The sequence below is a fragment of the Lissotriton helveticus genome, chromosome 2_2 (genome assembly GCF_964261635.1).
Source record: "Lissotriton helveticus chromosome 2_2, aLisHel1.1, whole genome shotgun sequence".
Lineage (NCBI taxonomy): Eukaryota > Metazoa > Chordata > Amphibia > Caudata > Salamandridae > Lissotriton > Lissotriton helveticus.
Window position 1 is genome coordinate 29,633,724 of NC_136060.1, and position 17,489 is coordinate 29,651,212.

The window sequence follows — 17,489 nt, forward strand, 5'->3', positions numbered from 1 at the left end:
TTGTGAAGCATGGTCTCTCGCAGTCTCCAGGTCCCGGCAGGCCGGGTTATGTGAGGGACCCCTAATGTGACCAGCACCGCATTATGGTCTGACAAGGCCGCAGCCATAATATAAATGTCCTTAACTGTCGCTTGGACCTCCATGGAACCCAAAAAGTGGTCTAATCACGCAATAGTTCGATGTACTTGCGAGTAGTAAGAAAATTGGGAAGCCCGAGGATGAGACGCTCGCCATAGGTCAATCAAGCCCCTCTCTGCCAACCACTTCTTACCCTCTCCCGAGACCTCACCCCCACCCCCCACCACCCCGGGATTGTGGACTGGCTGATCTGTCTGCTATTGTGCCCATGACTAAGTTCAGGTCGCCTCCCACCAGAATGAAGCGGTCTTGTGGTTCTAGGACTTTTGAAAGGGACGTTCTAAGGAACACCTCTTGGCCCGCATTTGGAGCGTATATCGTTCCGATCGTTAGAGCGAGGCCTTTAATCCAAAAGCGGTGCGCCAGTAGCCGTCCCTTAATTTCTGCTACTTTATCTTCCACCGACCCTCAAAACTTCCTCGCTACCAAGATCACCACCCCCGCCCTCTTATCAGTCGTAGAGTAGAGATATTGATAGGGGACCGCCTTGGACTTTAACCTATGGCAATCACGTGCTAGCAAGTGCGTTTCCTGCAGCAGAGTATCCACTCCCGTGTTCTCTAAGCAGGATAGAATGGCTCGCCTCTTATTGGGGCTATTAAGACCCTTGACATTAAGTGTGAGGATAGTTAGTTCAGTGTCCTGCATGGTTGGGCAAGTAAACAGAGCGCTCCCAAGCCTGCATTGCTAGCTGGTGAAATAAACCAAGGGCCCCACCTGCACAATTAAGACTCCTGAAACCACGGTTGAGAAAACTCAAACACCCCTCCTGACCAAACCAGTTCCCCTTCCTAACCCCAACCCCCAAAACAGTCCCCCCGTCACAGTCCCGCACACACCCAATCCAGTAGTGTGCTCGTGGTAGAGTAAGACAGTCCGCGGCATCCTGTAACAAGGGCGATGTAGCCAAACCCTCCGCCTCACCCCTCAGCCCCATCGTTACAGGAACACAGGCAGGACTCCAAGCACCCTCATGAGTCTTCCTGAGGAGAGGTGTTTGTTGTGACTGCTTTGATTGCCGCTCTTCCTTCCTGTGCTAACACCTCAGGATCGGGCCCTCGGGCAGCCCCCCCAGAGCGTCTCCTCCCGACTGTCTGCCAACGCGCCGAGGACTGGCAACGATCCAGTGTACACTCCGTCGCAGGACTTTGGTGTGGCAGACCCAACAGCTTGCACGCCTCGGAAAGGGACTGAATCTGATGCAATCATCCTTGCCATTTGAAGATGATACAAAAGGTTTGCCCCCAGGAGTACGCCACCACTTTGTCCCAGAGGTGCGCTGTGACGTCTTTGAATTCTCTCCGTTTCTACAAGGTGCTGGCCGCCAGGACTTGATAGAAGGTAATAGTCAGACCCTGGTATTGGACCGGGTGTTTTGACCTAGCTTCCCTGATTATGCGTTCTTTTAAAGGATAGTCCGGAAGGAAGGTCAGTATGTCCTGTGGCAGAGCATTGGCTCGTCGTCGCAGGCCCACACTGTGGGCTCTGTCGATGCGGATCTCCGTCTCTGGGGGTGCTGCCAGAATGTCTCAGAACAGTCCTTGCAGGAAAGCGGTGATGTCGGTCCCCTCTGTGTTCGATGGTACCCCCAGGACCCGAATGTTATTCCGCCAAGAGCGGTTCTCAAGGTCCTCAGCGTGAGCCTGCAGGTCAAGCTGCTGATCCCTCAAACGGATCACCTCCTGCTGTAGTTGCGTGACTGCCCCGTCCTTGGCCCTTTCCTGGTCCTCGATTGCCAGGAGTGTTCATCTCCCTCTGCAGTTCACGCACTTCTCCCGCTACTTCGCTTTTCAGGGTGTGAAAGTCATCGCGAAAAGTATTGAATAATGACTCCAGGAAGGCTTTGGTGATGGGAGTATCTTCCTCATCATGGCCTGCAGCAGCCTGAGGGCCCTTGGTGAGCATTTCCTTCAATGTACTTTCCTTCCTTCCCCTTTAGTTGGACATTACGTCACCCCAGCTGAGAGTTCACAGGGTGCCGGTTGATCCGAAGCTCTGTGCATGCTAAGCACAATGCTATATTGCGGACTGTGGGGGAATGCACCCCAGAAAGGCCCAACAGCCGGCCGGCAGTGTGCTGCGAGCCTCCTAAGTGATGCCAACTAGGGGAATATGCCAAGACCCTTCACTCCAGGCTCTATGCCCTTTGATGTAGGTCATGGAGATGTGCATCGTCTCCAATGCAGAGCAGTCTACATACATGGCGGCTCGGGCCCCTCCAGGCCTACATACACCTCCTCCACAGAGAGTGTCAAGGGAAGGTCAATGAGCGGTGGGTATCGCCTCTCCTCCAAAGCGCCAGTCGACTTGCCCTGGCCGATGCTCTGCGGCGCGCGTCCTTCCCCCGACTCACCTCCACCTACACCATTCCGCTGCCTCGCACGTTCCTTCAGGCTCGTGATGCGCTGGCGCTCCCCAGGCCCAGCACCAGCCACAGTCAAGGCCACGCGGGCCGCCGAAAAGTCCGGGAAGCTGTGTGCTGAGTCCCCCGCTTGGTGTCGGCCTCCTCTTACCGCTTTCACGGCAAGCCAGCAGCCCTCCGCCGATCAGGGCTGTGTCCCCGGCATGCCGTTCTGGATGGAATTCCAGACCTGCTGCAGAACCAGGACGCCGCCCGGTGCACGTCGGGGAGTGCTCTCAGCCGCTCACCTCCGACCAGGACCGCCAGTCAGGCCTGGATGTTGTGGCCTCTCGCCGTCCGCAGGGCGTCCCTCTGGCCGCACCGCCACGTTGCAGGCCCCGTCCACCTCCAACTGTTTCAGATGTCCCTCTGGGGGCCCGCCTAAGGTCCGCCAAGGCTGCGCCACTCACCGGTGCTGTCAAGGGCACGCCCAATGCGACCCAGTAAGGTGCTGGCCGAGCTCCGGCACGGCGGGTCCACACACTGAGCTCTGGCACCACTCTGGAACAGGCCGCCATCTTAGAATCCAGACGGCTCCGCCGTCTGATACCAGCAAGGGTCAAAATGTGGCCCCCAACCGCTAAAACGTCTCTGCTGCTCCACTCGCCGGAATCGTCAGGGGCACGCTCGTCACTTCCCGGTGAGAGGACGGCCGAGCTCCGGCGTGGCGGATCTTCACACCGAGCTCTGGCGACACTCTGGGTCTGGCCGCCATCTTGGGTTCCAGCGGGCTCTGCCGTCTACCACTGGTAAGGATTAAAGTACAGCCCCCAGCTGCTAAATCAGCTCATCAAAGCGTCCCGGTGGCTGGGGAGCAGCTCTGCTACCGCTTGTGGGGGAATAAGCTGTTATTTTGGGGCCGAATCAGGCATCGGCGGGCGGGGAGACGAAGCAACACACATCCTACCCGCTCGCCATCCTGGCCAAGCCCGGGAGTCTTATTCTTTGTGTTCTGCCTGAGAGGAAAAATTGAATCCAGTCTAAGTCTGTGCCTTGAAGGCCAGCTTCGTGGAGCCTGGAGGCTAGTGTGCAGTGGGAGACGGTGTCAAAGGCTGCTGAAAGGTCCAGGAGGAGGAGGGCTGCTGTGTGGCTCTAGTCAAGGAGGGCACGGATGACATCGGTCTCAGTGCTGTGGCTGCTGTGAAATCCAGATCGAGAGGTGTCTAGGATGTTGTTGGTTTCTTTGAATTATCCTACCTGGGTGTTGACGGCTTTTTCGATTACTTTGGCGGCAAAAGGGAGCAGTGAGGAGTAATGTTATTTCCCAAGGACATCAATGTTTTGCTGTCATGTTAAGAAGCCAGAACGATGTGCTTTATGGATCGTTACAAAGACACACTGCGGAATATAATTCTAAGATGGGTGCCAAGTACTTTTTTTTTTTTTTTTTACTCAGCAGTTATATTGGTAAGCTTTAGTTCATAGCTTATACATGTTTTACAAAATGGGCAACATTTGAAACAACAATACAATGTGTTCAATACCATTGCAAGCCGGCCATCCGCTGATGTGTACCCTTTTTTTTTTTTATATCTTTTTTTATTTTAACAGTAAGACAAGAGTAGGCATTACAGATATCAGGTGTCAAACGGTAAAATGCAGAACAGGGACTGGCGGGGGAAATATACACACAACAACCATCGTAAGGAACACACGGCCTATCGCGATCACGCACATTAGAAAAAGGAAATAAACAGTCTATTATACGATCCAAAACAATCCCACCCGCCCGACCCCGTCCTCAATGATACAGGATAATTAAAGCCAGTGTAGACACCCGGACAATAAAGGATCCATGAAGAAGAAACAGCCCACCTCTCGTAGAAAGGAAAAAGGAAGACAAAAGGGCCATAGAACAAAACAAAGGCAAAATAAAAAAACAAACCACCCTGCACCCCTGCAATGGCTACGGCCTAACCCCACTAGCAGCGTGCCTGTCGCCCAAGGACTACCCTAAAAGAAGGGAAAGAGAGAGAAAGTGGAGGAGGAGAAAGCAAACACACTCCTGGTCTCCCGTACCCCCCGCCAACAGCGACCACCCCGAGACGTGATAAAGCCAACATTCAGCAAAATATACAAATCAGTCGGGGGAGTATAGTCAATAACCACCAAACTCCCGTCACAGTATAGGCACATCCCCGGCATTGCATAAAGCTATTATATCAGATATAAGCGATCAAGTTCAGCCCTTGCCAGTACGATCTTTCAGAAGAGTCTTCTTCACTCGAGACATCTTGATGGAAAAGGCAAAGCGTTCATAAAAGTTCATGTCAGTGCAGTAGGATCAAATACAGGATAAAAGTTCTCGAATCGAACGAGGAAAGGTGTCCAAGAACAGCGAGTATCTCGAACAGTCACTGAGGAACTTGTCACCACACAGAAAACCGTCTATAGATGTATTAGGCGGCAGCAGAATCGAGCAGGAGACGCTGGCGATAAGCACGGGCTGGCTTGTTGTCGATTGGGGACCGCCATGGCTCATTAAATCCGGGATCTGCAAGGGGATTTCGATTCCAGACGTTCGGTGCACCGCTGGTACCACAGCTAGCTGGAAACTTAACAAAGAGTCGTCCTCCGGTTCCAGGATACCGTCCACTTTCACAATCAGTGTCCAGAACACAGCGATGGTGTGCGAACGGAGCGCCCCAATGGCGGCCATAACGGCCTGCAGCGATGGCGTGCCTTCCGTCCGCTCCATCCCCTCTCAGTAGGAGACAGAGCAGGACTTGAACCCCGGAGGCCGGCTACTCCGGGGTAACAGGCCACGCAAATCCGATGTTGAACAGTGGGCGCTCCTCGTCTAGCAGAACACACCTTCGTCGTCAGCGAGGGCCCCAGCCCGTCGACCCCGGGAGGGCAGCAAGGTCTTCGGGCACCGGACCCCCACCGCGGCAGCCGGTGTGACACGCTGGAGTGTCCTCGGTGTAGGTCATGCACAGGATCGTCACCAAAAATCAACAGTTCACGACACACTTCGGGAGACCGGGCTCAGTCCAGGTCTCACGGCCGATGTTGATCAATTCCAACCCGGATAGGCTAGAAATCGAGGCCCCGGCTTCCACACGTTGTTAGGCCGAGAATGGAAACACGGCGTATCTTCGTCAGCCGATGAGGTAGAAAACTCGGGATTGCACCTTTAGAAGCAGAAAAACTTAATGAACAAGGAAATCTGGTGTGAGCTCAGGATTAAAGGCAGGATATTCGAGCTGCTGGCGGAGGTCGGCGGAGCCGGGAGCTTACGCGGCCATCTTGGTTGCTGGCGTAGCTCCTCCCCGATGTGTACACTTTTATTATCTATTACAAGAATACTCCCGAAATTTTTAGGTGGAAACATCTTTTCTTTTTTCAAACTTTTTTACTTTTAACTTATCTTGCATATCTTGACTTTTTTAATTTATCTTGCATATACTTGTTGAGTTTGTGAGTGTTATTGTAGATGGGCAAGTGTGTTAATGCAAGAATTAGGCGGAGGGTAAATAAATAGATGCATGAATGCAAAGATGAATAAAAGAGTGCCTGCCTATATGACATACATATGTAAATAGAATGAGAGAGATTTCACACACAAGGAAGTGTATTTTTATTCTTGTATATCCATCACAGAAGGACCCAAGGGCACAAGTCTGATTGAAAATTCAGCAATTATTATTCAACTAATGATGTACATTGCATGGTGCATGGTTTCTACTGTTACTAACCTTCAGCTGAAGATATATTTATATGAAACCAATACACAACACTTTCACTTTAGATTTTCTTCTTTTTGTTTACAGTACATCAGCAGAAAACTAGAAGAATTTTATGGAATTAAATGTTCTGCAAAGGATGTATTAAATTTAGATTCCAGCACAGAGAACAAGTTTAGTCGACATTTAATATTCTTGCTACAAAATGCAGCATTTAAAGATAACATTCATGCTGGTAAGTTGATGAATTATTAAATTGACTGTTGTACTTTTGGGTCTGGCTGACAACGCAACTGTCTGTCAGAGTTTTTGTCACTAATCTTCTGAAAAGCTTCAAGGAAGTGTACCAGACTGACTCTTAGGGCGTTTTTGCATTGCAATTCATGAGAGACTCTTTTACATCTGAAACTGCAATGAATCATTCCATCCTTTGTTAGAAGTGGTTTCTAAACACAAAACATGTGTTTTTGTCACTGCAGGAGATGGAACACAAGCATTTTTAATGTGCCTTTCGAGTGCAAACTTGCCCCTAACATGGCCCTCTTTCTGCTTACAGTTTGAGATGGCCTGGCCCATGATGGTGGCCAATGAAGTCTTGCAATTGTTTGACATGTTGTATTTCAAAGCAACGCATGGCAGGCATACCCACTTAAATAATTCCCCCCCAACATCCCACTCCCCCATCACCCTACAAATCTGGGAGGCCAACTCCTCTCTTTCCACGTTTGCCTCACTACCTCCTGTTTCCTTTCCATTTCCCTGCTGCCTTGGGGTGTATTTATCTGTCTCCAGAGGGCTCACTGTCCCAAGATGTTTTGGGCATGTTACTTGTAGATAGTCTCCTCTAACGTAGGAGAACACCAGTCCTTATATCTTATTAAAGATAAACTGCATTTCTCGGTCCACATATGCGAGATTCTCATTACTCAATAGCATCCAGAGTATTTGATACCAAAGTTCCAGCATTGAGGGATGTTCGTTGCACTATAAGGATAGTATCACCCGTGTAGCAGCCAGTAAAAAGTGTGAAGTAGTTTTGTATCTGGCTACAAACATTAGGTAGACATCCACTATGGGAAGTGCAGCGTCTTGGGTGAGGACTCCAAGTGTGTGTTCCCTTCACCTACACACCCTTTGCATTACTTCTACCTCAAAGGTTCCCACCTTAGAGCAACTCCAAAGGATGTGTGGCATGGTCTCTGACTGTCCAAAGCCACTCCAACAGTATCCTGATTTACTCTGATCTGTCCTATGTAGCTTGGCCTGTGTGTAATTCTTCATACTTAAGGATACCTTCTTTACCTTGGACGTCTCACAAAGTTGTTTTTTCTTAGGAAAATATTAGATCACTGAGGTGCATCAAACCATAGGACAAATTCCATTTCCCACTATATCTGACATGGAAAGTTGACCTCTGGGCGAGGGTAGTTTAGAACAGTGTTCTGTATTGATGTTAGCTGCTTCGGGGAAGAAGAATTTCTCTCTCTCTCTCTCTTTCTGGTTATTTCTTTCACGGATCGGATGGGGTCTGTAAGGGTTATCAGAACATCATTAGCGAATGACATTACAGTGTCTTGACCAAATGAATGCCCCAGATATTAGAGATCCTCTTATCCAATACAGGGATGGCTCCATAACCAAATGGAAAGGTAGGAGTGAGAGAGGGCACCCCAGTTTCGTTCCTGGTTGGATAATGATCTGGGCTGACAGGTGGCCATTCAGGCAGACTCTTCCCTTGGGCTTACTATAGCATCCTGCAACCCACCAGAAGAACTTTGGGGCAAATCCTACCGCTTCTAGCACACAAGCTATGTAACCCCATTTCAGTCTGTGAAAGGCTTTCGTGGCATAGAGGGGGAGAAGCACTGCCTCGCCACCATGCCAGGTCAGTCTAGTAGAGGGCTTTTTTAGAGTTGTCAATTCTGCCCCTGCCTTAAATAAATTCCATTTGTTGCAGGTGGATCAAGATATTGTCTAGTTAGAGGCACATAATGTATTGTCTATTCCTGATTTCAGGATCACTGTTATCCTTGCCTCCACCATCACTGGAGTCACTTACCCAGTGATCATGAAGCTCTCACATAGCTCAGTCAGAAGAGGAAGTAACTGAGGAACAAAGATCCAATAGAATGCAACAGTCTGGCAATTGGAGCCCAGTGATATGCATTTGGTTCCTTCAATTTATTCACAGTGTCCCTAGCTAGCCTGGGTATCTTTGCGGAATCTGCATACCAGTCCCATGCTCTCTGCTCTGTTGAGAATGCACTATATAGCTAGTGGTAAAGGAGTGTAAGGTCTCCATTTTCCCTGCATCTAATATTTGTGCCACCCCACCCTAGCTTTTCACCTCTGTAATTTAGGCCTGCATTTGTTTGATTTTAAGTTTGTTTGCAACGCCTCCCTACCCACCTCCAACTTGCCTTTATGGTAGTTCACCTTCAAGCTAGACAGAATGTTGTGTACTCTGTCATTTTCTAAGGTTCATATGTGACCCCGGAGTGCCTCTACCAAGTAGCTAGACATGGGGTTGTTTTGTGCATAGCTTAAAGGGATCCCATTTTTTTTAGCAGTTTCCTCAATAGGACCTACCCTTAACTTATTCCGTTTATTGTTCCCGGATTCGAAGAAAGATTCCAAGGCCTGTGATGAATGCACTCAGATTAACACAAAGGCCATACGGGACTGTAAAGGCAAACTGAATGCCACCAAACAGGAAGATTCCATGACGCGACAGGGCGAATTTGAAATTAATGCCCCATTCCAGTTGGAGATCATCTTTGCAGTCAAAGACTTCTGGTAATCTTTCCGATTCTGATACCTTGACCATACCACATGATAGGCCCAAAGTTTGCACAATCTTTTTGGCACTGACTCAGACAGTGATAACTATGATGAAGTGGATGACTATGTTCCCCAATATAATGAAAGAAACTGGAAAGAAGAAATTCAGGATGCCAGTGGGCTGGATACTTGCCTAGATACTGGACGTGTGTCTAACCCCTCCCTCATTCCTGCCATGGGCAAAGCGCCTCTTGCGGTTGTTATGCGGAAGTGGCAGATGTTAAAGATTTACAGCTCCCCACAATGGAAGTGCTGGTCAGAGTCCCACAGAACCCTTGTTACCATTTAAAAAGGCCCTACGGATACCCTTTTGAGGACTTGGTCAAAACCAAGTTCAAGTCTGCCTGTTAGTAGGCAGGTCGCTCGTTGCCATTGTCCCGCCCCTGGCGACCTGGTCTTTCTTACTCAACATCCAATGCCAGAGAGCCTGGTGGTACAGGCATCCACCAGCAGAGTCAATTCCAATGCTCTTCTTACCTCTCCACCTGATCGTGAAATAAACAGAATAGGGACATTTGAAACAGATTTTCTCTTCTACAAATCTGGCCCTGACGTCTGTGAACTCCAGCTGCCTTCTCTCAAAAACTTTGGGATACCTTGGGACATGTTTTGGGTGCCCCTTATCTAGGCTATTCACGACGGTTGTGATGCAGCAAAGCTTGTTGTACGTTCTAGTTTGGACAAGACTGATTGCAGAGGTCCAGCAATAAGTACTAGTGTGGCCTTTCGATGACAAGCCTGGGTGAAGTTTATGGGCTTCTCCGGGGATATCCAGGCGTCCTTAATGAACATGCCATTTGACTGCTATTGCCCATTTGGTGAGAAAGTGCACTCAGCCTTGGAGCAGTTCAAGGAAAGCCGAGCCACAGAATGTTTGTTGGGCCTTTCTTCTCCCACAAGAGAATATCACCAGCTATTTCACCTTCTCCATTGTTGTGGTAGAGATTTTTCATTTTGCCACCACCCGTCGCTTCCAGCAGCCCAGCAGGCCTTTCAGCTTTTTCATGCTTGAGGTCACAGCTCTCATAGTCCATGGTTAGGATTGGAGAGGCAATGTGAAGCTCAATCTCCCACTCTAGCAGCTGCAAAACTGCTTTAGTCTCTCCTTGCAGGCATACACTCTGTCAGATGCAGGATCTGATATTTCTTCTGGGCGGCAGGCCATCACTTCAGACAAGTGGGTCTTCCAAATTGTCCACTGGAGATACTCCCTCATATTCCTCTCTACCTCACCGTACTATCCACCACCTTCAGGGCTGCTGACATAGAACCACTTGTTTATCTTACAGCAAGCCCTTTTGGCCAAAGGGGGTCATAAAGTAGGGATTGGCAGAATGGGTCCAGTTTTCAGAGGAGGCTGGAAAACCTCTGCAGTGGTGGCTACTGGATCCAGCTTGGGTTAGCCCCGCCCAGAGCTGACAGTGGTCACAGATGCATTACAACTGGGTTTTGGAGGCCACCTGGGAGAGTAGGAGATCAGAGGTTCAACTCCACATCAATCTGGTGGATTTGATGGTGATTCATTTAGCGTTTAAGGGTTTTCATCCTACCATCAGAGATAGGCTGTTGCAGGTGCTCACGGGCAACACCACTGCCATGTGGTACTGCAACAAGTGGAGTTGGGTCTTGGGCCCTACGTCAGTAGACTCTGCACCTTTGGAAGTGGCTGGACCACCAAGGAATTTCTCTGATGGTAAATTGCCTGGTGGGATCTTTGAATGCCAGGACGGACAAACTCAGCCAGAGGCATTTAGCGGTTCACATGTGGCCGTTCCCCTGGAGGTGGCATTCTTCCTGCAATACGTCGAACTCTGACTTGATTTCTTAGCCGCTAAGAACGGGCAATGTCAACACTTTTACGTGTTGGAGTTTCCAAAGAAGTTTTGTCTCGGAGATGCTTTCTGTCTAGATTGGAGCTCAGGACTCCTGTATGTCTTTCCATCACTGCCTCTCCTGCCCTGAGTTCAGAAGATGACCGAAAATGAGTGAGCTCAAGTTTTTCTAGTGGCAAAGGGCCAGAAAGCATGGTTCCTGGAACGCCTAAGCATGAGCATCTATTCTGCTATCAAGGTGCTGCTTCTGGGAGATCTTCTGTCACACTAGCTGGGCAGAGTAATCCACCCAGGCCGGCATAATTTGCATCTCCATGCTTGGATTTTCAGCGTTAGACATTTACCTCTTATGACCTTCCCCTTAGGTAGTTGATGTAATGATAACAGCAAGCCATTCCTCTGCAAAATAAGTGTATGCCAGTCATTGGGACATATATGTGGATTGGTGTGGCACCCGACAAATTGGCCCGTTACAAACAAAGTTGTTTGAAGTTTTGTTGTTTGACCTTTCTCAAGCCCAATAAGGACTTGCTTTGGGCACTGTTAATAGCTGCTTATCCGCTGTTTTGGCTATTTTGCAGTTGCTGGACCATCTCTTATTATTTAAATCACCTGTTGGGATGAGATTTAGGAAACGTTTTCACCATTTGTTTCTGCCAAAACCCTTTGTGATGCCTCAATGAGACTTTAACTTAGTCATAACTTTTTTGGGAAGCAGATGGTCTCCTCGGCTAGCTTTGCCCTTCTGTCAGTCAAAGGCAACTGCTTGCTGGGTATGTACTCCCATGCATTATGATACATGGTAGTTAAGATTTTGCTGCAGTCCTGGAGGAAACTATTCCTAATGGCCAGGATGAGTCCAAATATGTTATTAGATCAGGACTGAACACTTCTGATTGCTTAGGCAGAGCAGTCGGGACTAGCGTGGTGCTCTGGTGCCAAACATGAATGAGATCTATACGCTTCTCTGTTGACGTTCAGGCATCACTAATGGATATATATTTGGACAGGTTTCGCCTGTTTGGTGAGAAAGCCAACTGTGCACTAGATGGCCTCCATGAAAGCAGAGCCACAGTGTGCTCCTTCAGTATCTCTTCACCCGCAGGGCAGCATCCTCAACAGTTTCACTCCTTATTTGTCCTCGTCAGGGGCTTTGCATACAAGCAGCTCCAAGTTCCACTATTCCAGTAATCCACACCCTAGTGCTTTTGGGATCGGGTCCAGTGGACCACATTCAGGCGCGCAGAGACAAAGAACCTCCCACTGCCCCACTCCTCCGGCAGCAGCCTCCAAGCTAGTTTATTTTGCCCTTGGTAGCTCACAACCTCCATGTGGGAGGCAGAATCAGTCGTTTTCTCCAGGGGTGGCAGACCATAACATCTGACAGGTGCATACTGCAGATAGTTCAATGGGGCTACGCCCTGCCATTCCTTTCAGAACCGCCTCTTCTGCCACCCATATCAGAGCAGCTTTCGGAGAAACACTTGTTCACTTTATTGCAGGAAGTACAAGCTCTTTTGAAGAGTCCCTGCCTCGCATTGGAAATAGGAAATAGCCAGGGCACAAGTCCTAAAAAAAGAAGTGGGGGAACGCTGTCACCGGAAGTGACGTCACGACCGGAAGTGACGTCACGAAAGGTCACGAAAGGTGGCTTGCACGGGTCCTCGCGTTTGTTCAAAGGCTACATTAAGTCTGTATCCGTGACCATGCCTTTTAGCTCAGCCAGTACTGCAGACAGTACCTATGGGAAAACGCAATATCTCATTCCAATAAACCATATGGCCGCCATTATAGATTCATTATCCGAATTCTTTCTTTTAATATACAGGCAAAACAGCTACCCCTTGTCCTGCTGCTGGGTGAACTTTCAGCATGGTCGGCGCTTTCGTGTCATTATCCCAGCACTTATTTTGATACGGCTCAGACTGTGACATATCAGCTGACACAGTTTGACCCCCGTGGTCTTTAACCGCTTCCGCGCTACCGAGTTTTCCCGCTGTGCGCTGGAATTTCAAAAATGCGCTGTTTATGACAAAGCCAGCTCGTCATCCGCGTAGCGCAGGTAACGCCCATGACGAGCTGGCTTTGTCATTAGCGCGGAAGGGATAAGTAACAAGCTGTAAAGGAAGTCTGACTGCTGAAGGGGCGCTGCAAGCCGATAAACCAGTCACCTAAAGTCTGTGTCATGTAATTTAGATTTAATGCAGTCAAGCCAAATTCAGGCAAGTTTAGATCCGGGAGACCTCTGGAGGCTGATGTCACAGCTCGCCGTGAGCTCCGGGCTGACAACGGCGGATTTGGCCCGCACTACCTCTGGGAAAAACCGCTCTTTGGCAGGGAGGACGGCGTCCACCCGGTAAAATAAGTGGGGGGATGCCGTCCACCCGCGTGGTATTCCGACTCGAGCCCTGGAAATAGCACTGAAAAAGGGCAGAGCCGTTCGTCCTTTTTTAGATCTCTGACCACTTTTTCTTCCTGCAGAAGGACACATTTGAAATGCTCACATTGGCCAGGTATTATCTGCTTCTGATCTAGCAGACTAAATGGTAAACCGGCACAACTCTGAATGATGGCTGAGTTGAAGAATCAAAAACTAGCTAGCATTCGCGCCAAGAATTTTCAATTCTATTAAGGACACAGAGGCGAGGATTATGCTTCTCTTTCTTTACTGTAAAAATCACAGCAGCCAATAAACATACAGTTTCACATGAAAAAACGACAAAGCCCATGATGCTCGGCCTTAGCCACGCCTCCTTAGCCCTCATAAGAGCCCTGGTAACAGTGCCAGCTTCCTCTTTCTTTGCTCGAACTTGCAGAAAAAGTCCAATAACCCAAAAGTTTTATAATATTCTCCAACATGGAAATAACAGGGAACTCAGTTCCAACTGCAGTCTTCTTGTCAGTGCCTAGAAAACAAATATAAACAACCCGTAATTCTTGTATAATACCAGCGTAAGGCATATAACATCGGGTGGGTAAGCATGATCAAACATTGAACATAGCCGGGTGGGATAATCCTCGCCTCCGTGTCCTTAATAGAATTGAAAATTCTTGGCGCGAATGCTAGCTAATTTTTGATTCTTTTACAGGACTGGAGGCTTCGGATTATGCTAGTTTAACGCTTTATCAAAAACAACAGATGCAATATCTCCCACCGGCTTATAATAAAACTGCTTGAATGTCGACTCAGATGACCAATCAGCACAGTGCATAATATCTTGAATGTTAACTCCCAACAGATATGACTTCGATGCCATGGCACCCCGCACCGAGTGCGCCCCAAACAGTTGAACATCAACTCCAGCCTCCTTCATGATAAACTTAAGCCATCTTGCAATAGTGGCGGAGGACACAGGTTTAAACGGCTTTATCACTTACAGTCGATGAAACCATATGGTCTGAATGACAGAACTGAATTTAGCTGCTACTTATAACACCTACTATTTGCCTTAGATTGTACTGTTGTATATATGTCACCTGTGTGAATTAATATGTTTACATTTTTTTGCATTTTTGTTCCTATGCGACTCCTGTATTATCGGAAATTACTCCTACCATTTTTTGGTATTACATTCATGGTTTGTCTATTCTCATTAAGCTAGTCTTTCGCCCTAGTTCATCTATGTAATCGACTGTCTATTCCTCTTTATTTCTTTATTTTTCGATGTTGTTTTTCACTCCTCACTTAGTCCGTTTTTTATTTTTATCACCGGCAAGCACCTTCCTTAGTTAGTCCGTTCTCCATTATTACACTTGTCACTGTAGCCTACCACCCGCAAGTTTATTAGAAACCGGCCAACCAGCCCCCTAGCACCTAGCTAACAGTCACCGGGAAGACACTCCACCAGACTCGTTCAGAACCCTCGGCGACCTTCTTAAATGTAAGTAACACGCCGCGATTTATGGGCGCTCAGTAATGGGAGCACTCCGCCCACACTTTAAAACTTAACAGACTCGATCTGCTTCTTATCATTCCAGCAACACGCAGATTGACCCAAGTCCACACCGTGAGTGTCCCTCCATACCTAGGTTTTCGATCGTTCTCCCCACCTTTGATTCGTTTTTTTCTCATTAACCGCACGCATGATATTCGCACCGGCTATGCATGTGTTACTCACCCCGTAATCATCGATATTTCCTATGCACATTACTTTCTTTATTTACAACTTTCACGGACACTACCCTTTCCATTTACCATCACAATCTCACTATCGCTTTTTCGCCTGTTGACACCCATGGACACGTTTCCGACTTTCAAGATCACTTAGCATGGGTTAAGGCCGTCTAGTACTCTTAATTACCCACCACCTTTAATTGATGTAGACATAACCTTCATTCCTACATATTGGTTACTCTTCCTTCTTCATTCTTTGTAGATACTCCTTGATAAAGGGCTCCCGCCCGAAATGCATAGGGAGTGGAACTCATGAAATCTGCACATATGATGTTTATGGATACCATTTAACCTTGATATGACGTGAATATCAAACTAACCACATCTATGAAATAAAAAGAAGAAATCCCTTTTATAAACTTGATTGGAGTCCGAATTTATTTTTGGAACCCACGGTGTGCCTCTACTCAGGGATGCACGCACCCCGAGGCGCGCACACATTCTCATTGTACTTTTAGCGTCATAGGACGGTGACGCCACCTGTGAGAGCACCCTACCAGTTCATTAACCTCACACGACTAGTACGAATAACTACAGTTGTGCACCTCCCACCAACTCATCGATTAAACGGCTTTTGCACAGCAATCAACAGCTGGGTGACACCAGCCGGTCTCAAGGAACGAGTACAATTCTCGTAAGCTTTCAAGCATTGGACAACACACAGTTTGGCATTACTAGGAAAAGCATTATAGTCAACCTGCCTAGAAAGAGTTTTTGTACGACCAGTAATAGTAAAAGAAACTCCTTCTGGAGTAAATACTCTACCTGTTACTTCCAATGCACGAACATCTGAAGATCTTCTGCACGCTGACAAACATAAAAGCATGGCTAACTTGGATGACAATTGCTTTCTGGAAAGCAAGTCATTAGAAGGCCAGTTATCCAACAGTTTGATTACTAAAGACACATCCCAGAGCCCAGAATACTTGGGAGGATTGGCGACTCGTATGCCTTTAAGTAGCTTGCATACCAAAGGATGCATACCCACCGGTTTCCCGTCTATGTGGGTGTGTCCTATGGAAATGGCCGATCGGAAATTATTGACTGATCTATAGGCCAGACCGCCAGCTGCCTTTTCCGACAAAAAATTCACTACTTGGGAAAGTCCTGCCCCCACGGGATCCAAATCCCGTTCCACGCACCAACCCACCCAGCCCTTCCAGGCTGAGGAGTATCGTTTCCTCGTGGACGGGGCCCAAGCCTGTTTGATGAATTCATTAGCCGTTCCCGAAACTCCAGGCAAATTCCATTGTTGCCTGAAAGCCTCCATGCCATCAGCGAGAGTCGTTGAGACAGGATCAACGGGTGCTGTTCCCGTAAGGGTCCCAGGAGAAGAGACTCCGACCAGGGAAACATCCTGGGTAGGTCGCAGCACATCCCCAACATAACTGGGAACCAAGGCTGCGACCTCCACAGGGGCATCACTAGGACTACCTCCACCTTCTGTTTGAGAATGTGAGAGGCCACCCGTGGAATGAGAAGGAAGGGGGGAAATGCATAATTCACCGTCCCCGACCAATCCTGCAGGAAAGCATCCGTTGCTGCCGCCGCTGGATCCTGCCTCCAGCTGAAAAATCTGGGAAGCTGGCGGTTCAGCCTGGATGCGACCGAATCGATCTGGCATTGGCCCCACAGGTCCTGCAACCATTGGAACATTCTGGGAAGAAGTTGCCAATCGCTGTAATCTCCGAGATGTCGCGAGTTCCAGTCCGCTATCACATTGGACTGTCCCGGGATGTACTCTGCTATAACAGTGATCTGACGGTTGAGACAATAATGCCAAAAATCCTTGGCTATCTCCACTAGCATGGACGATCTCGTCCCGCCTAGCTTGGTTATGTACCTCACCGCAGAGACATTGTCCATTCGAAGGAGAATGCAACACGAGGTCCGCTGCGGGGAGAGGGTCCTGATCGCAAATGACCCTGCGAGGAGTTCTAGACAATTTATGTGCAACTCCAGCTCTTGAGGAGACCACCTTCCTCCTGTGGAAACATCGCCACATCGCGCTCCCCAGCCCCAACGACTGGCGTCGGATTCTATGACCACTTCGGGTTGCGAGCCGAAGATGGCTCTGCCGTTCCACGCTTCCACGTGGCTCAACCACCATCGCATCTCGTCTCTCACCTCCCGTGACAGAGGAATCCGGTCCGAGTAAGCTAGACCTCTCTGAAGGTGTTGTATTTTGAGTCTCTGCAGAGCCCTGTAGTGAAGGGGTCCCTGAAATATCGCTTGAATGGACGACGCCAACAAGCCCACTACTCTGGCGACTGTCCTGAGCGAGATCATCTGTTTGCTGAGAAGGGACACAATCTCCTTCTTCAGGTCCTTTAATTTGGACTTCAACAGGCTCAACAATGCCGCCTGCGAATCTATCACAAAGCCTAGAAAATCAGTCGACTGAGATGGAATCAGAG

General features: G+C 48.6%; 1 protein-coding gene across 1 annotated transcript in view; it reads left to right on the top strand.

Moving 5' to 3' along the window:
* Positions 1–17,489, top strand: part of PRIMPOL (primase and DNA directed polymerase) — a 390,575-nt gene that overhangs the window by 210,442 nt on the left and 162,644 nt on the right. The window contains exon 5 of the mRNA XM_078678013.1: positions 6,313–6,460. Coding sequence (XP_078534139.1) covers positions 6,313–6,460 — 148 coding nt within the window. The remainder of the gene's footprint in view (positions 1–6,312; positions 6,461–17,489) is intronic.